This window comes from Emericellopsis cladophorae (assembly GCF_022114955.1).
Source record: "Emericellopsis cladophorae strain MUM 19.33 chromosome Unknown NODE_69_length_108160_cov_118_120611, whole genome shotgun sequence".
NCBI classification, from domain to species: Eukaryota; Fungi; Ascomycota; class Sordariomycetes; order Hypocreales; family Bionectriaceae; genus Emericellopsis; species Emericellopsis cladophorae.
The window spans coordinates 40,255-56,582 of record NW_026250994.1 but is presented as its reverse complement, the minus strand read 5'-3'; the positions used below and the strand labels follow the sequence as shown (position 1 = coordinate 56,582).

Below are 16,328 nucleotides of genomic sequence, written 5' to 3'. Positions count from 1 at the left end.
GTCGTTGCGGTGAACTACCCGATAGTCGGTGTCCGTAGATGCTGGACGGACCTCACAATTTACATCTAGAAAATCGGCTCGGCGATTCAAAGCACGAAGAGATTGACTCTGGTATTTTTTATGAGCAACGGAGAGCGAAGAATAGTATACTGGAGCAGGGCCAAGTCTTCAGAGCCTGTTCCGCAGGCTGTTTGTGATCCCGGTTGCTTTTGTTCTAGCACTAAGTCTGAGGTAGAATAAGTAAGTAGCCAGCGAGAGGCACCCGTCACTCACAATCATTGTCGACTCAAAAGCGCGAGGAGATCATGGGTCCAGCGATTTCATGCTCAATCTCAAGACAGCTACTTTCATGCAGTAAGTCTCCTTCCGTAAGAACTCGGCGATCCTCCGACATACAGGGCTCCACATCGGGTAGCGAAGGCATCCGGCAATGGAGGGGCACCGAAGGAAATGGTGGGCATTTGTGTCCTACGGGGTAGCGAGCCTCAGATGCAGGGTGAGGATCTGGAGAAGTCAGGGTCAAGAGTGCGCCGAATCATAAGCAAGCAAACAGGAGTTTCTCAGCGCTTAGCGACTAATCAGCGCCCTACAATTACGGATGACCTCGGGCGGCGGGCGCGATGCCATCACGGCCGTCCGATGTCGGGCATCGTTGGCCTTTTCCCGTTTGCTCCGGACCGGAGGCGCATTGCTTTCACGGCTGCCATTAAAACCCATAAAGCCCACCAGGTGCCTCCCGTTCGTAAATGGTTGATTCCCCGGAATATCTCACCCTATTCTGAGCTGTCTGTTTCATTCTTTTATCATACCCTTCTCCTCCATTGACCGATAGCGTACGTGTTCCCTTCCTCTCATCAGTCGCACCAACAATTGCCCATCATGCCTGGCGCCGTGACTGCCCCGCAGACTTTGTACGACAAGGTCCTCAAGGCGCACACTGTCGATGAAAAGGAAGATGGAACTATTCTCCTGTATATCGGTACGTCATTGCAGCTGATGAGCTTGCCGCAACCAGGGCGCTGCTGACGGTGTAATCTGCAGATCGCCATCTCGTTCACGAAGTGACGTCGCCGGTAAGCCCCCCCGGGCCCAATTCCCACTGAATCGCGGGTTGGCCCGATACTGACCATCGCCATATAGCAAGCCTTTGAGGGTCTCAGAAACGCTGGGAGAAAAGTTAGGAGACCAGATTGCACCCTCGCTACCAGTGACCACGTAAGTGACTCCATCTTGATCTCGGGAACACATGCCTGACCGTTGAGCAGAACGTCCCCACGACCTCGCGCAAAAACTTCAAGGATGTCTCTAGCTTCATTGAAGATGCCGACTCTCGCACCCAATGCGCCACCCTCGAAGAGAACGTGCGCGATTTCAATCTCACATTCTTCGGTCTCGACGATGACAGGCAAGGCATTGTCCACATCATTGGCCCTGAGCAAGGGTTCACACTGCCAGGAACCACCGTCGTGTGTGGCGACAGCCATACATCAACGCACGGTGCGTTCGGTTCCATCGCCTTTGGCATCGGTACCAGTGAGGTGGAGCACGTCCTCGCGACGCAGACTCTCATCACGAAGCGAAGCAAAAACATGAAGGTCCAGGTGGACGGAGAGCTTGCCCCTGGAGTTAGCAGTAAGGACATTGTCCTGCACATCATCGGTCAGATCGGTACCGCTGGCGGCACTGGTGCTGTCATTGAGTTCTGCGGTTCGACCATTCGCTCTCTCAGCATGGAGGCGAGAATGTCGATGACCAACATGTCCATCGAGGCGGGTGCGCGTGCTGGCATGATTGCCCCTGACCAGACCACTTTTGACTATCTCAAGGGTCGCCCGCTGGCGCCCAAGTACGACAGCAAGGAGTGGAAGCGTGCCGTCAAGTACTGGTCCACACTCAAGACAGACGATGGCGCCAAGTTCGACAGAGAAATCTACATCAACGCGCGCGACATTCCGCCCACCATCACCTGGGGAACCTCCCCTCAAGACATTGTCCCCATCACAGGTGTCGTTCCAGGTCCCGGCGACTTCTCTGACCCCAGCATGAAGAAGGCCTGCGAGCATGCGCTGGAATATATGGGACTGACGGCCGGCACACCCATCGAGGACATTGTCATTGACAAGGTCTTCATTGGTAGCTGCACCAATGCGCGCCTCGAAGATTTGCGCTCCGCGGCTAGAGTTGTGGAAGGCAAGCACATTGCTTCCAACATCAAGCGTGCGATGATTGTCCCAGGATCCGGCTTGATCAAAAAGCAGGCTGAGCGCGAAGGTCTCGACAAGATCTTCCTTGATGCTGGATTCGAGTGGCGCGAGGCTGGCTGCTCCATGTGCTTGGGCATGAACCCCGACATCCTCGCTCCCAGGGAGCGCTGCGCCTCCACCTCGAACCGTAACTTTGAGGGCCGTCAGGGCGCTGGCAGCCGTACGCACCTCATGTCACCTGTCATGGCAGCGGCTTGTGCCCTCGTTGGGAAACTAGCGGATGTCCGCAAGGTGGCCGAGCCCCACAACGCGTCGCCTGTCAAAGCCGAGCCTCAGATCGCCATTGAAGACACGCACATTGAGGATCTCGATACCGATGAGGACCTTGACCGCATTCTGGATGTGCCTGAGGATGATCACACCCCCCACGGCGGTGCCCCGGCAACGTCGGCAGGCATGGTGAAGTTCACCCAGCTCAAGGGCATCGCGGCTCCTCTGGAACGTGCCAACGTCGATACGGACGCCATCATCCCGAAACAGTTCCTCAAGACCATTAAACGCTCTGGTCTGGGTACGGCGCTGTTCCACCAGTGGCGGTACAACACGGAGACCATGGAGGAGAAGCCTGACTTTGTGCTGAACCAGGAGCCTTACCGCCACGCTAAGATTCTAGTCGTCACAGGCCCCAACTTTGGCTGCGGCTCGTCGCGAGAGCACGCCCCCTGGGCCCTCCTCGACTTTGGTATCCTTTGCATCATTGCCCCCTCCTTTGCCGACATTCACGAGTCGAACCTCTACAAGAACGGTATGCTGCCCATTAAGCTCGAGCCGGAGCCACTGGAGCGCGTGGCTGCAGAAGCACGTGCTGGTCGTGAGGTCGAGGTGGATCTGCCCGCACAAGTGATCCGTGCGGCTGATGGCACGGAACTCGCAAAATTCGACGTCGAGAGTTTCAAAAAGCACTGCTTGATCAACGGTCTGGACGACATTGGTCTGACCTCGCAAATGGAGCCTCAAATCAAGGCGTTTGAGAAGCGCCGCACGCAAGAGACACCGTGGCTCGATGGGTCGGGCTACCTCAAGAGGGATGGGCCCGTCAAGGTTGAGGCTGCCCCAGTGCCGAAGACTAATAGGGGCGACGTGAAGGGTGACCCCATGGAGTGGTAGCTTGCAATTGAGGGAACAATCCAAGGATTGATAAACAAAAAAGTTGCAAGGTTCTGAGACTTCTGGTCCGGCGTGAGCAACGGTTTCATTCGTTGTTTGCATATATACCAGGCTACCCTGCGCTTCCCACGGCATCGTGGTTATCGAGCACCGCAATGAACTTATTCGACGCTACTTTCAGCTGCAGTCTCTGGTCCTCTCGTCACTGCGTCTTCCAAGTGTATGTCAGCAAAACATTCTTCTAGGCAAAAGAGGTACGTTAATGGCGGTCTATCCCCGAAGAGTGGGCTAGTCTACCCAGCGCACCAGCCAACTACAAACATGTGTTGATTCATTTCCGTAAAGGCTTGACCATTACCATGTGGCACGGCGCTTGTGAACTTATAAGAAAACTCCAAACTAGTCACCAGATCAACCAAAGTCGCCTTTTTATGCCTTATTCGGAAGCATTGCTAGTGTCTAGGTTATGAGCTTGACTTTGCGCAGTGTGTACTGGCTGACCTGATTTCAAGAACTCGGAGGCCTCTAAATTGGGTGCAATCAAAACCAAACTGGAAGAACAGCCGTATCCGAGTGCAACATACATACATCTAGTCTTAGCCAGAGGTAGGATGAGCACGAGGAACAAGATTCGTCGTGGCCTCCTTACTAGCTTGTTTCTTATGCCCACGCCCCTCCCCGCGGGTTCCTAACCCCACCAGAGCTGTCACCATAATAATGTAGCTTGCAAGTCAACAATACCAAACGACAAGTTCACACATGTATAGGACTGCAAATCACAGCTAGCTAGTGACTAGTGAAGATATGGAAAGGAATCTGAGCTCGTATCATCTACCGCTTCTTAAAAAGTCCTAAATCTTGAATATTTAGTATAGCGCTAGGTAGTTACGATCCTAGATTCCGAAGCCAAGCCTGTCTACAGAAACCATACCTACGGTCCTCACCCCAAATTGTGAGCCGCATCTCAAAACCAGCCTTCTCACACGACATTACAAACAACCAAACACCGCTCAACGCATTAAACACAGAATTTTCTTCCAGTCGAATTCTTCGAAAGAAGCACCCTCGCATTGATCCGGTCCTTGGCAAATTTGCAGTCTGATCGTGATCTTATCTTATTCGTGAATTCGGTTCGTCCACGCGCTCGGAGGTTGAACCTATCCGAGTGACGTAAGTAAGCATTAATTGCGACATGATTTCGAGCCCTGCGCCAAGTGGTGTCTCGTCCCCTCTCACAAAGTGATTGAAACTGTTGAAATCGGCCGCTTGACCTATTCCAAGCGGATATTGACCTATTCCAAGCGGATATTGATGAGAATCGAGAGCTCACCAAAGGCGTCAGAGTGTCCAAGTGGTCAGGCTGACGGCTTCCTTCGGTGGTGCGTTGACTTGCAAGCTGCAATCAACCAACCCCTGTCCCGCAAGCTTCCAGGGCTGGCCCGGCGAAGGACTGGACTGAACTGGCCGGGACTGGAGGCGTCTGGTGGGTCGTACCCCTCCATGCTCGACGCTCCGGTGCACATCAGTCGCTAACCTCGCGGGGTTCCACATCAGCAACCGCGTTTCCCCCAATTCCATCCATCCACCACCATCTCGAGCCCAGTCTCCAAATCCATGAATTATATGGGATCTACAGCATATAGCTACGACAGCTCCTGATGGTCTCACCCACATGATCTGCTAGCGGTAGATTGAAGAGAAACCGTGGAACACAGCGACTGCAACCCGGCTCGGACTTCGCGGACCGCAAGTGCCCATCCTGATCCAGTCTCTCGCCTCTTTTCATCGCACCACTCGCCTTTCCGTCGCATCACACTGATCACATATGTTGACACTGGACAGCTGCCGCCCGGTCGGCTCTCGTTGTTACAACGACCTGTCGCCTCTGGTCTCGATCACAGTGGCAACGTGCTTTTGCGCTCCCATCTAGACATTCCCGATGGAGCCTTCGAACTTTCAGAACGGTAGCCCACAGCAGCCCGCAGCCTCGCCAGAACCTAGCTCAACACGGCCGAACCCATTCAACGACAGCCAGATCACATCCCGAAAGCGCCAAAGAACGTCACGCTCCGTCGAGAGCGCGGAGCGGCGGAGCAGCGCATCGAGCAGCAGTGTGACTTTGACGGAGGATGACGACGTAGATATGGATGGAGTGCCCACAACGCCAAAGACTCCGGAAGGATCTACAGGCTCCGATCGACGGCCTCCAGAGACGTCGTCTAGCAACAAGGCTGTCACTATCAACTTGCGGAAAGCACGTTCGGTTTCACCCAGCAGGTCAATGTCTCTAGAGGAGCAGGATCTGGCACAGCTTATCACCGCGACTGGTCAGCCAGCTCTCCTGTCGACAGGCACTCCCGACGCCCCGCGAGAATCCCCTCAAATCGAGGTAATAGATGATGACAGCTGCGAAGACGAAGACGAAGTACAATATATCTCGACACAGCCGCTCTCTTACGACCTGACGCGCGAGTTCCCATACCGTCAGCCTGATGAACCAGCCATAAACACGCTCCATCGATTATACAATCATCTGCAAAATATGCGACCGGAAGACGATAATGTGGTGGTACAGAGCGTTGAGGGATGGCTCCGCGACGCCGCCGACCATTTACTCACGCCTCATGGACCCCAGCAGCACACGGCAGACATTGTACGCATGGATCCAGAGTTCTGGGTATTGCTCGGAGACCTTGTGAACCACATGGTCAACAGAAAGGGGGGTCCGCTCCATCGATGGGACGCCTTCCGCGAGACGACAATGAGCTCGTATCGGTTGGCTGGTTATTTGACTATGGTCATGTTGAATCTGGATACACGGTTTCTCGAGAGACTGCGACACAAAATTGCTGCCGGTCGAAAGCCACCAATTGAGCTCCTCTCGATCCGCCATGTGATCAGCATGGCGGCTTTGCATCCTGCGAAGCCACTCTTGGAGAACGACCGACAAGATATATACAATCCGTCCGACCATCCCGCCGATCCGCAAGTTGTGTCCCAGCAAACTGAGCTCATGTCCACTGACGGCCTTGTGTACCTGGGTGAATTTTTTGATAAGCTGATACCGGTATTATCATCAGATCCATCGGAAATGGGTCAACTAGTGCCCTACGTGGCCTATCTGCATAGTCTGTTGCGAGACGCAGATGCGACATCGTCTTCAAGAGACCATGACGAGGAGTGTGCTGCGCAACAAAATCTCGCCAGAGGCCACCAACACTGGCTTGATATAGTCCGGTTGCTGAACGAGACCATTGAGAAACGACTCTCACATATTCAGTGTCCGGTTGTCCGGGCCTTGGTACCCAAGATGATGGAATTGCTCAAAATTACACTCACTGGCCCGCACTCAGCTGCCGTGGCTGCCATGGACAAGCATCGGCAACTACATCCTACACTGCCGCCTTCGTTTACTGCGGATGCCGTCGCCTATGAGTGGCGCTTCGACACCGACCTCAAATTCATCAAATGTGGCCAGATGCAACTCCGCGTCCACGCCGTCATGTCCATGTGCTTGAATTTGGTTGCGATATTTAAGCAAAATCCCAGCCAATCGCCCATTCTCCGGCACATGGGCGAGTATCTACTTCGCAGCAATCTTATGGACTATATTATGGGCCCGAACAGCCACCCGGAACTGATCCAAGAATGTGCGAACATTATCGGCTTCCTCTTCGTCACCAAGCTCTACACTCAAGACCATACGGACCGCCTCTGGCAGTGTCTGACAGCTAGCGCAGACGCCAGGTTTTCGGAAGCACTCATGCGAGCTCTTCCCAGCATCCTCCACGTGCTTGGTGAAGAGGAACTGTGCCAATTCTTGTCCAAGCTTGAGGCGACTTCTGCAGAGCAGCTGACGGGCCCTGTCAGGGCAGCATGGTCCTTTGTGATGGATCACTGGTTTCAAAAAATCTCCCAGAACCCGACCAAAGTCACATACCAGCCATACAGGCTCTGCATTCGCCTTTTCAGGGAAATGTACATGCGAGGAACCCCCAGACCGACTGCTGAACTACACGGCATGATTGCCAACTGCTTTGATAAATTCCTCCGAATCGTCACTGACGAAGTACGCGGGGAGATATACCGCAGCTGTATGGATGATCTCACCCAAAGACGCCAAACAACGCTGGGCAGTCTATGGGTTCTGCACATGCTCGCCGTCCGACGAAGTATTTTCATTTACAATCTCGGCCAGGTCCCCGACAAGGCGCTGGCGGAGTTATACATCAATGAGATAGCCGACGCCGTTGATGCAGCATCAAGTGAAAACAGCCAGCCTGTCTTAAGCGGCTCTGCGAACTTGCCTCGACGCGAGGTGCTATACTACTTGATTAGCCAACATGGATCTAATATTGATCACGCTACGGCTGTGAGGCTGTGGGAAAATACTGTTGGGCATCGCACACTTTGTGCCCGCGACAGGGAGGCGGGCTGGAAGATTTTGCAAAACTTCGCTTCCTTGGGCAACCCCAACGCCTTTGTCCAGGAATGTCTGACCAAACACATTGGTAGCCTGCCACCCGAATGCTATTGCGATGGTGCATTGCAGTTCATCAAGCAGGAGACGCTGGCACAGACCAAAGAGACTGATGAGTTCAACCTCGAGGATGGAGATAATGTCAACAACACTTGTATCGAGCACCTATGGCGGATTGTTCTTGGTGCGCCGGATAAGAACCTTGCGGAACGTGCTATGCAAGTACTCGCAGTCGAGGTGTACTTGGACAACACAGCACTGCAGGACTGTACCCCTCTCAAGATGCGCAAGGTTCATTCTGCGCTGATTGAACGATGCTTTCAGCAGTTGAAGGCGGCTGCCAACGAGTTGACCCTGGCAAGCGGAGAGGCGCATTCGGACAGCGATGCCGTCATGGAGCTCAGAGGCGACCGCAATACAACCAAAGATGCGGAGCGCCTATTCTTGCGCTCGCTACACCTTCTCCAGCACTTTCTACAAGAGTACCAGTCGAGGCCGCGCTTTGCTGCCCCGGTTCTGAGTTCTCTTGTGGCGAAGGAGCCGGCTGCCACAATAGCAGGTGAATCAGCGCAGTTGCATTATCAGTCGTTTGATAATGGCCACCAAACCGAGGTCCTTCCGCTCGAGATTGGGCAGAAAAACACCGCTGCATCCTTGCTCGCTAGCATTCAAGAACAAACTGGCTTCCCCAACTATGGCGCATTCGTCAAAGGACAAGCCTTTCTACCAAGCGAGGAAGACATGCGCCTGAGCTTGGATCAACTGAAGCTCACCAATTGCTTGATTCTTGTTAGAAAAGAGCATTCGGGCAATGAAGCGAACCTACGGTTCGGGCCCAGTTGCTCGCATGCTCAAATCGAGGTCATGAATCACTTCCGTGATCTATGGCAATTTCTCGATCTCCCCGAGGCCCTGGCGCTCGATGTAAGTGAATTTTAATCCGCTGTTGTTCAAACTGACGCCGTGGCTCACGCAGACCTACCACCTCCTCAAGCAGTTGCCTGCCGACATGGAAGTCATTCTTGGGCCGGTATCAAGTCTGCCGAAAACGCACGATCAACTATTCCCCTCCGGCCATTACCTACGGTCTCTTTACGCTGCACATGCTTTTTCGGCGTACAAGACTTTACTCGACCGGATGCACGTTCGAGAGCTAGACGCCGAGGATGGAGTTTCAGACAGCAGGCTGGCTTTGAGTCACCCTTACGCGGATATTAGATCCAGTGTCATAGCGGCCCTTGTCCGAGCTCTTATCGACCGTGAAAGTATCGTTCCTTCCGGCGACAAGTTGCACAAGAGTTTGCTTGCCTCTTTGCTACATGCTCTGCACATCTGGTTGGAAGACTGCGGGGAAGTTCTCGAGGCTTACTCGTTTGACAGTATGGGCATCACGTCTGCGGAGCCCATTGTTGCAGTGCTCACCGAAACTCTCGCGTCCAACGATGCGCTGGCGCTTGATGTTTGTCGCAGCGGCTTGGCTGTCATCTTGCGACTCTGCCTCCTGGACTCGGCCTTTTGTGACAGGGTCAGCGCTCAATCAGACGTCGTGGGCATTTTGGCCAAATTGCTGCTGTCTCATTCGCAAAAGTCCTTCAGGCAAACGACAGGCGAAGTTCTCGCCACATTCTTCAAAGAACAAATGCAAGCTATCCGAAGTTTGAGCAAACCCTTCGCAGAGATGCGGTTAGATACGGTGCGAAGAGTTGGCAAACTGGTGCTCCCCAAACTTTGCCAACTGATCCCTGAGGCCACAAATGTTCCAAGCCGAAGTGAGGATTTCTTCCAGGCAATTTTGTCTCTGTTCTCCATTCTGCCTGGAAGGATGGCGGACTTTGTGGATATGGAGAACCTGGCGGTTGGAGTGGGCGAGTTGCTCCTGATTCAGGAAACCACTGAGGTTGGTACAGCATCTTTGTGTGGCCAACCTTCGCTGACCCGATTGCAGTGCGTGACGAATCCCTTGACATGCGACAACGTGCTCCAAGGACTCGTTATCACTTTAGACATCTGTCTAAAGCAGGATCAGTCGCTCGCGAGGTCTGATGCATTTCCCAGGTATGTCGGAAGAAGCCCCTTGACACACACTATGCTTACCGTCTTCAAGGTCCTTTGCTACAGATCTTTTTTGGAGGCATCTGTTCCCTCGATCCCGCCGGCAAGTGGACGGTTCTGTACAAAATGTGGCCCTTACAGACCGCACAAGGGCTGGGTTATGTGCCATCATCCTCGAACTGGTCAAGGCCGATGATTCGGTACTAGCGGACATTCTCCACAGCCTGAACGAAGCTCTGCCATACATCGAGCCCGACGAAGGTACCGTACCATGTCATGTGTGTGCTGGCTTGAGGCTCGCTAACGTCTGCATAGATCTCCGTTACACGTTCTACGACATGCCTAATCCATTTGATCCTAGCCGTGCCTTGAGGGCATCGTCAGGCTATGTTGGTCTGCGTAATCTCGCCAATACGTGCTACTTGAATTCGTTGGTCACGCAACTCTTCATGAATCCAGAGTTCAGAGCTTTCATGCTAAAAGCAAAGCAAAAGTCAACTACTGACAGTCAGCATCTTCTCACCGAGACAAAAAAGGTATTCGGCTACATGCAGGAGACTTACCAGCGATTCGTCGACCCGTCGGCGCTCGTCTACTCTATCAAGACGTACGAGAACACACACATCGACATTGGTCAACAGATGGATGTAGATGAGTTCTACAACCTTATTTTCGATCGATGGGAAGGCCAGATGGTGGACGCCACCGAGAGGAAGAATCTGCGGTCCTTTTATGGCGGCCAGCTGGTGCAACAAATCAAATCGCAGGAGTGCGATCACATTTCCGAGGTGTTTGAGCCTTTCCAGGCAATTCAAGTTGACGTCCAAGGGAAGACGTGCCTCCAGGAGAGCTTACAGGCCTACATCGATGGTGAGATGCTCGAAGGCGATAATCAGTACAAGTGCTCTACATGCGATCGCCATGTAGATGCAGTCAAAAGGTCATGCCTTAAGGACTTGCCGGACAACATCATCTTTCATCTGAAGCGGTTCGACTTCAACTTGCAAACACTGCAGCGCAACAAGGTTTACGGACGCTTCTCTTTCCCCCTCGAGATCGACCTGAACCCCTTCACTGTCGAGCACTTGAGCGATCCGAGTAGTTCGAGTGAGGATAAATTCGAACTCGTCGGCGTGCTGGTCCACGCAGGCACGGCTGAGTCAGGCCACTACTACTCGTACGCGCGCGAGCGGCCGTCAGGAACTCAGCCCCCCAAGTGGATTGAGTTCAACGACGAGTCGGCAACTCCATGGGATCCAGCTCTACTTGAAGACGCCACGTTTGGTGCTGCAGCTGAGCCAGGCAGCAACGCCAAAATGTACAGTGCTTATATGCTTTTCTACCAGAGAAAGGCGTCCTTGCTCCGGCAGCAGCAGGAAACCATAGAACAGGCGCTCCAACTTCCCTTGCGCGTGCCGATGGGCAATGGCTTGAAAGAGTATATACTCGAAGATAACACGCAACTCCTCCGGCGCCACTGCTTATTCGAGCACAGTCACGCGACCCTTGTCAAATCAATTTTTGAGCACGCAGCAACTGGCCTCGGAATGATGCACGGAGATGACGAGCTGACCGTGGAGGGCCAGACCCCCATGACAACAACCTCAGGAATATCACCAGTGCTCCTTTTTGATGTCGCGCTCACTCACCTGGATCAGGTCGTGACCCGGAGGAAGGACGCACCCAACTTTGAAATTTTTTCAAACGCACTGGACAAGGCCTTATCGACTTCAAAAGAGGCGGCGTATATCTACTATCGATACTTCCATCTGCGGCCTCATCCATTCCGTGCGATTGTGCAGCGCAACCATTGCGCACGGGTCCGCATTGAGACAGGCGCTCAGTTTCTTCGAGTGGTCGAGCACATCGCTCTGAGCACGCCCTCTCGCTATCTGTCCAGCTCTGAGTACGCGGATAGTCCTAACGAAATCCCTGTTGTCCGTCGGAGCTTCGAAGACACGCGTGCCCTGCGCGAGGATGGGGTGCCCGTGCTCCGAGGTGTCATGGACGTGGTAGAATGCATGTGGAGATATTTCCAAAGCCACCCTCGCTCATGGAATGAGTGTTTCGGGTTCATTCATGCTTGGGCAGAGTTTGGTGAGAGGGAGGTTGCTCACCTTCTCTCCGAGGACTTTCTGTACCGGCTGGTACGGATCATTGCGGCCGATGATAGCGACCCGGAACTGCCTGAGAACTACGCTCGCATGCTGAGGAACATTGAGAGACGGCGAACGGTATCGTACGAAGAGATCATCGGGACTATTGAGTACTTGCTGAGGTCGATGGAGCCAGAAATAGGCCCTGCAAGCATCACTGAATCGGCGTCTGAGCGTCTGGCGGAGGACCCACCCTTCAGCTGGACTTCCTCAGAAGTCAGTCTCCTGCATTACCACCCGCGCCACGACGGCACCAGTTTCTTCGTGGAGAGGTTGATTGGCATACAGCAAAATCCGAGGGCGACGACCTCCATCGTCGGGTGGCTTGCCTCCACGAGTCTGCCAATGTCAAAGACAGTTCACCAGACGTTGCAGGCGAACCTTGACCCGAAAGAGAGCAGCGACTACTTGACCGCATTCCTGGCTGCCGCCGCCGACTTTGTCATCCTGTCGGCATATGTGGACGAGGCTCAACGCTTTCTGACCTTTTTGGCAACCAGGACAAGTCGCTACGACACAGTCGACCTGACTTTGCTCCTACAGTTCTTCGTGCGAGTTCTTGGAGACCCGGAAGCCGATGAGGATGTCGTGAACCACTGCATCAAGATCATGCCCCTGTGGGTTCCTAGCCTTCTCATACACGGAAGAGAGACCGTGCAGAGGGCTACACTCAGGCTAGTCCATCGAAAGCTGTTGATACATTGGGCGGATGATCAGATCGACGACGAAGTCGAGCAGCTGCGCAAGGATGCTGCCGTCATCGTGTACGGGCTTGCTGTGGCGTGCATGGATCATGTCAGCGGCATTGCGGCTGAAGGTAACCAGCAGCTGACGCAGTCTTCGGTGGAGTTGGTCTTGCAGCTGATAGAGGGTTGCCGGCAATTGGTAACAGAGGAGCTGATGGGCGCTGAAGCGGCTGCTAGACTTGATGACATGGCACAAGGTATGCGAGCGTGTGGCGACAGTGTTTGATTCGTGCATATCCGCTAACACTGTTCGGTAGCTTTGGCGCTCGAGATCCCCCACCTGGTAGCGGACGATGAGATTGAGGAAGACCATACCGGTGAGCAACACCGCCTGCATCATGTTTAGCGACGCGCGACTAAACCGACGGCAGATTCAGGCTCATGCCTCTCCTCAGAAGCAGGGGGTCCCAGCCGCAGTGGGCAATCCCTGCTTAGTGTGCAGGCACTTGAACAACTCGACGTTATAAACGCCAACGGTGAAGCAGACGAGGCGCCCTGAGCGAGTGGATGCTCAGCTCAGGGTCGCCAACTGATGAGATTACGCGATACTAGACGGCGAGGCGTTCCGGATGATGCAAAGGGGTGCTTTCACGATTGTCATTATAGCAGAGATACCACGCCACTGCTGGCCTCAGGCTCACCTGTTGAATACGGGAGTCACATATCGGCGCGGTGCTGACACTATGACAGACCAAGACGTTGCCGTGCCCTAGGGGTATGTTGTGGAAGAAACGATGCAACATGGCTCGGCGTTGGCAAGGTCTCACATACGTAGTGCCGAGTTATGAGCGCGGTCGACTTCTGATGTGTAACTAGCGAGGCACAATAACATGGCATTTGACCACAGACAGGCTGGTTGTTTCTCATTAATTATTGCTGTTCTATTTCAAGTGCCATCCATTGTTGGCACGGTCGAGGGCCCGCGAGCCGCTTGTGCGCTCGAACTCATAGCTGACTGACCCTTGGATAGCCAGGCGCAAGCAACCAACTGACGATCACACCGATCATGTCAAAGATACTATTTTTGGTCGGTTGACTCTTCTTCCTAGTCCCAACAGAACGTCTGTTTCGCCTAGGAAAAAGCCAGGCCAGGTCGGGCCAAACCAGACCAGGCCAGGTTGACAGATGGCTGGAAGCATAAGAAAACACAAGCCGCGTGCAGACCAAGCGAGCAAGTTGTGTCACAGCACGAATATAGCTTGCAGCACGGTTATTCCATCTCCTCCTCGAGGACGCGATCGACACGGCGATCACGCAGGGCCAAGATCACCCAAAAATACATTTTCGGATTTGGACGCCCGCGCTGTGGTAGTACCAGACGATAACTAAATACTGTTGTTGATGATCGCGGAGGCTAGCTCCAGTCCCTCTTCCCCCTCATCCACACCCAATCAAGCCTTTTCCCCCGCTGCCATAAATAGAAGCGGATGTAGCCGCTGGGCGGCTAACAGACACCGCGCGTTCGGTAACTGGTCCATGAACGTGCATGAGGGACCGCCTAGACGCCTGTGACGAATGGTGGACCTTGCTTTTGATGTTCGAGGATTGTGATGGTGATGATGTTCTCGTGGGCATGGGCAGAGAGAAGTCGCACAGCTGCTGCATCGGCCAGGCCCCCTCTCCGGCGCGGCAATGCAGATAGAAAGGCAAAGGCACACAGCGTGGTATCTGTTTATAGAAACGCGTTTCAGGAACTTGGGGCTGCCCTAGTGTTTCGTGTTTCTGATCATGCAGGTACGGCAGTTTCGAAGATCAGGAGGAGAGCGACGTGGATGTACCTTAGGTATAACTTGTCTTGGGTTCCCACCCTGACGGTTTGTTTCCTCGGCTGGAACGCAGACAGACAGACTCACGGCAAAACTCTCTTGATCCATCCATCTTCAGATATCCAGTCGTGCACTGAATCTTGTTTGTCCCTTTGAGTTTTATCTGCCTTCCGGTACTCACTGCCATGTCTCTCAAGGAACGCATCTCGTCGCCACTGGAGGCTGGCACCTCGCTGCTCAATGCCCATCATCTGCCGCCTCACCTCACGCCAGCTCTTGAGCAAGCTTCGGGTCGCCTCGCCAAGAAAGCCATGCACATCACTCTTGTCGTGGCTCGCAGAGACTACCAGCTACCGCCCACGATTCCGCCGTTGGGCTCGCCTGGCCTTGCTGTCCCACCCCCACCCAGCTCGCCGCGTTTCTCCTCGCCCGTCGCAGCGCTGAAGCATATCGTCCGCAGCCGGTCGTTCAGCAAGCCCCTGCGGCTCAACATCGACACCACATCCGCGCCCCTTGCGTCGCCTTCGACACCATTTTCAGGGCTCAGCTTTGGACGACCGAGGTGGGCAACGACCCCGTTGACACCAAAGACGCCCATGTCGCCGCCTCCCATGACACCCTGCACCGCATCTTCGATCACAACTGATGGTACTGCGCCCATAATGAGCAGCTCGGGCACTATGTGGTTCATCCAACCGGCCGGACTACCATTGCGCGAGGAGAAGGAGCTGCGCATTGCCTTTGACAAGGCAAGTCATCGACATGAGCTGAAGTAAGTGACAGCCCCTGATGCGTCTGGAGACGGAAAATTGAAACCCCAACAGCGACAGCTTGCCCTCCCCGATGAATTCCTCCATGTGTGGGCTGAACGCACAGCTTATACACCAGTCCATCATCCAGAACGACGTCATGTTCAAGTCGGAAGGGTTGACGCTGGTGGCGCTCGATGGTCTCTATAGCCTCAAGGCTGCCTTGTCGGCATACGCAAGGACGGGCTCGCTAATGCGTCTTGAGGACGCGGTCGATGAGCTGCGTCGATTGGTGATTGCTAATAACGGCAGAAAGGTCACCAAGGTCGAGCTGCTGAGATCATACGACTGGCTGCGCATCTCAGACTGGGCTCTGCGCGATCTCGACGAGATGTACAAGAGAGCCTACGGTGGTCTGGACGCAGTAGGGGCCATCTCGGGCATGCCGAAAATCGAATCCGAGCCTTTCGCAGAACCCATCATCAGATCCGAGTTTGACCATGACAGCGACGATGGCACAGAGATAGACGATGAGCTGAACGAGCCCATGGTGGAAATCGAAATGACCAGGGACGCCAGTCGACGTGCCACGCCCAAAACACCCGTCCTCAAGCTGCAGACCAACTTTGACCCGCTGCCGGCTAAGCTCAGGTCACCAGGGGAGGACGGACAAGGGGACCAAGACAACGACAGTGCCCGCACGGCAAAAGCAACCGACCAGCCAGCGCACATGGTGCAATTTTGGCCGACATCGTCCATTGATGAAATCATGACGGCTGGTGTCCTCAGTCCGGAGCGCAGCTCCATGAGGCTGGGATCGATGACGCCGAACGGCTATGATGACATATCCCCGACAACGAGAGGAGAGTGGGGATTCCTGATGGTCGACGACGCATTCCAAGGAGCGAAGCAAGCTGCGATTGAGACCTGGTGAGGAGGCGGACGAGGGCCATTGTCTGTCGAATGGGAAGAAATATTGCTTTACACCGGCGTCGTGTCGATAGGTAT

General features: G+C 54.1%; 3 protein-coding genes across 3 annotated transcripts; all 3 read left to right on the top strand.

The window, feature by feature from the left end:
- Positions 1-879: 879 nt before the first annotated feature.
- On the top strand, positions 880-3,371 carry J7T54_000793 (3-isopropylmalate dehydratase-like protein; the record flags this gene model as incomplete). Its single annotated transcript, XM_051509770.1, has 4 exons — positions 880-979; positions 1,042-1,073; positions 1,141-1,215; positions 1,266-3,371. The coding sequence occupies 4 exons, from the start codon at positions 880-882 to the stop codon at positions 3,369-3,371; spliced, it is 2,313 nt and encodes a 770-aa protein (XP_051359260.1).
- A 1,939-nt stretch (positions 3,372-5,310) lies between these two features.
- On the top strand, positions 5,311-13,518 carry J7T54_000792 (ubiquitin carboxyl-terminal hydrolase 34; the record flags this gene model as incomplete). The annotated part of the gene is made up of 7 exons (XM_051509769.1): positions 5,311-8,775; positions 8,828-9,748; positions 9,797-9,906; positions 10,055-10,164; positions 10,219-13,002; positions 13,063-13,122; positions 13,496-13,518. The coding sequence occupies 7 exons, from the start codon at positions 5,311-5,313 to the stop codon at positions 13,516-13,518; spliced, it is 7,473 nt and encodes a 2,490-aa protein (XP_051359259.1).
- Positions 13,519-14,756: 1,238 nt separating this feature from the next.
- J7T54_000791 (uncharacterized protein) lies at positions 14,757-16,254 on the top strand (the record flags this gene model as incomplete). Its single annotated transcript, XM_051509767.1, has 2 exons — positions 14,757-15,343; positions 15,402-16,254. The coding sequence occupies 2 exons, from the start codon at positions 14,757-14,759 to the stop codon at positions 16,252-16,254; spliced, it is 1,440 nt and encodes a 479-aa protein (XP_051359258.1).
- Between the last annotated feature and the right edge of the window lie 74 nt (positions 16,255-16,328).